Source organism: Helobdella robusta, assembly GCF_000326865.2.
Source record: "Helobdella robusta unplaced genomic scaffold HELROscaffold_62, whole genome shotgun sequence".
Taxonomy (NCBI): domain Eukaryota; kingdom Metazoa; phylum Annelida; class Clitellata; order Rhynchobdellida; family Glossiphoniidae; genus Helobdella; species Helobdella robusta.
The window spans coordinates 868,295-871,781 of NW_008705346.1; the positions used below are offsets into that span (position 1 = coordinate 868,295).

The following is a 3,487-nucleotide window of genomic DNA, read 5'->3' on the forward strand; positions in this document are numbered from 1 at the left end:
TTATGCATGCATACATGCATACATACATACATACATACATACATACATACATACATACATACATACATACATACATACATACATACATACATACATACATACATACATACATACATACATACATACATACACATACATACATACATACATACATACATACATACATACATACATACATACATACATACATACATACATACATACATACATACATACATACATACATACATACATACATACATACATACATACATACATACATACATACATGCACTCATACATACATAAATACAACAAAATATACGCATTTTAATATATCCATATATACAAACGTATATAAATACATGCCTGCAAGCACACATACATGCATGCATGCATGCATACATACATGCATGTGATACAGACATACAAAACAGAAAAAAAAATGATCTAAGAACATTAAAAGCTAGAAGAAAGTTCATTTTTGCCACTCAGAATGTACGTAAATTACAGATAGGAGCAAACGAACGATCAAACGAACGAACCAACCTACAAACAAATGTATGAATGAATGATTAAATGAATGAACGAACGAATAAAAGAAAGAAAGAATGAATGAAAAAAAACAAATGAAATGCATGGATGGACATTGAATAATGCACATAAGAAGAGTGCCAAGCAATTCCCTGCCAGTCTTCCAGCCAATCTCATGCTTGCCTCTATGTGATTGTATAAATCGCGGAGAGTCTTACTCTCTCCTTGTTTCTCACTTTCTCTTTCTTTCTTTCTTCCTCTCGCCTCCTCTTTCTCTCTCTTTCCATCTTTTTTCTGGGGTTTTATAATTAAAAGGATATTTATTATAATGATGAAAATTTGATTATTGCATTGACAGTTTATTTATCCGCTTAGCTATTCATTCCTTCATTCGTTCGTTTGTTCATCCATCCATTTATTCATTCATTCATTCATTCATTCATCCATCCATCCATTCATTCATTCATTCATTCATTCATTCATTCATTCATTCATTCATTCATTCATTCATTCATTCAATCATTCATTCATCATTCCTCTACTCATCCATCTTTACATCCATTCTTTTCATTCACTTACATCTGTTTCATTGTTACTTTATTATTTATATCAATCATCATCTTAAATAAATCACATTAACTAAAAACGGATGTATGTATGTATGTATGTATGTATGTATGTATGTATGTATGTATGTATGTATGTATGTATGTATGTATGTATGTATGTATGTATGTATGTATGTATGTATGTATGTATGTATGTATGTATGTATGTATGTATGTATGTATGTATGTATGTATGTATGTATGTATGTATGTATGTATGTATGTATGTATGTATGTATGTATGTATGTATGTGTGTATGTGTGTATGTATGCGAGTATAACTTATATGGCGTGCACCTAATATAGATAGAAGCGAGATGTTATATATGTTGGAAATGTTTCTTAAAGAAATTTTTAAACGAGATGACTCGGGTGGATTTCTGTTTTACGTTAAAATATTTTTTAAAAAGATTTGATTTAAACGAATTTTCAAAATATTTACATGCGAATTAAATTGAATTTTTCAAAATATATAAATGTATGAATTCGTTTTAATGTTAGTAAATTATTAAAATGAACTTATTTTAGCAATTTTTACGTAATGAGTTTGTTCGTAAAATAAGTTCCATTCACATTCGTTCGTTCGTTTGTTCGTTCATTCATTCGATCGTTCGTTCGTTCATTCGATCGTTCGTTCGTTCATTTGTTCGTTCACTCATTTACTAACAGCCATTTAAATGATAGACAGATTGAAAAAATATGGAATGGATGGATGAATGCAAGAGATTAAAAATCCAACGCTCTACTCCGACAAACAAACACAACATCAACCACAACAAACAGAACAACAAAACAAACAACAACAAATTAAACAACAACGACAACAACAATAATAACAACAATAATAATAACCACAACAATAAATGTAGCCCTATTAAAACTACGAATATAAACTCGCCTAATTTGAAATGTCAGAAAAACTGCAGCAACATCAACAACATCAACAACAGTATCACGTATAACATATTACCAGAGCAACAGCAACAACAACAGCAACAACAACATCAACAATTTTTTCTCGCACCGTCACCATTATCAGTTTCGCCAACAATGTTGTCGCCCTTCTCTCCGGCATTATTTAGCAACAACAACAACATCACACCCACCTCTAACAACAACAACAACATTGACATCAATAACAATGACGTCATTATCAACAACAACAACAACAACAATGATGACATTGTTGATGACATTAATATGACGTTTGTCTCAACACCACCATGTCAGGCTGTTGATAACATTAACGGAAATATTAACATCAACAACAACATCAACAGCAACAATAACAACAGCAACAACAACAACGCGTCTCATAAATCACAGCACCATTTAAATTCTCCGACTTTAACTATCACGCCGCCGAATTCAATTTCAAATCAATCGGAAAATCATTTGAAACACAAAACGACCGACCTGTATAATCATCAGAATCACCATCATCATCATCAACTACAACAACAACATCAGCAGCAGCAGCAGCAACTACATCATCATCAACAACAACAACAATTAAAACCAACCCAACAAACAACAACGACAACATCTTCAACAAGATCTAAAACAACAACCAATGCAGCAAAGATCTCACCTCCAACAACAATAACGTCATTATCATCATCGTCATCAACAGCCCCAGCTGCCGCTGCCACAACAGCAACAACAGCAGTCGAAGCAAAGCAGTGCGCCAGCTGCGACAAGATCATATCCGACCGCTACTTGCTGCTAGCAGCTGATAAATACTGGCACGTGACCTGTCTCAGGTGCACTTCCTGTCACGTGGTTCTGTCGGAAGTGGGCTCAACCTGTTTCAGCAAATCAGGAATGACCTTGTGTAGGTCGGATTATATAAGGTTAGCCACCTTATTAACATAATTAATTAATTAATTAATTAAGTTGTTAGCGAACTAATTAAATACCCAATAAATATTCATGACTGCGCGCACAGATTATTCGGCTCAACCGGAACATGTAGTCTCTGTCGTCAGACGATTCCGGCCAACGATTACGTCATGAAGACGTCACAGGGTAGCGTGTATCACGTGACGTGCTTCATCTGCATCACGTGCAGACGGGCCCTAATTCCCGGAGACAAATATGGCGTCTATAACGGAAGTCTTTTCTGCGAGACGGATTATTGGGTCGCCATGACAACCGGCCCCCAAGATGGCGGGGGTGGGGGCAATAACAGAAATAATAATAATAATAATAATAATAATAATAATAATAATAATAGCAACAATAATAATCAAAATAATAATAACAACAATCAGAATAATAGCCCAGTTGTTAATGGAACTGCTGCTAATAACAACAACAATAACAACAACAACAGTAGTAATAACAATAATAATCATAATCATAAT

General features: G+C 33.8%; 1 protein-coding gene across 1 annotated transcript; it reads left to right on the forward strand.

Moving 5' to 3' along the window:
• Window positions 1–2,798: 2,798 nt before the first annotated feature.
• On the forward strand, window positions 2,799–3,280 carry HELRODRAFT_145858 (hypothetical protein; the record flags this gene model as incomplete). The annotated part of the gene is made up of 2 exons (XM_009029849.1): window positions 2,799–2,974; window positions 3,070–3,280. Coding segments are annotated over 2 exons (387 nt in total), but the record flags the coding sequence as incomplete, so codon positions are not given.
• Window positions 3,281–3,487: the final 207 nt, after the last annotated feature.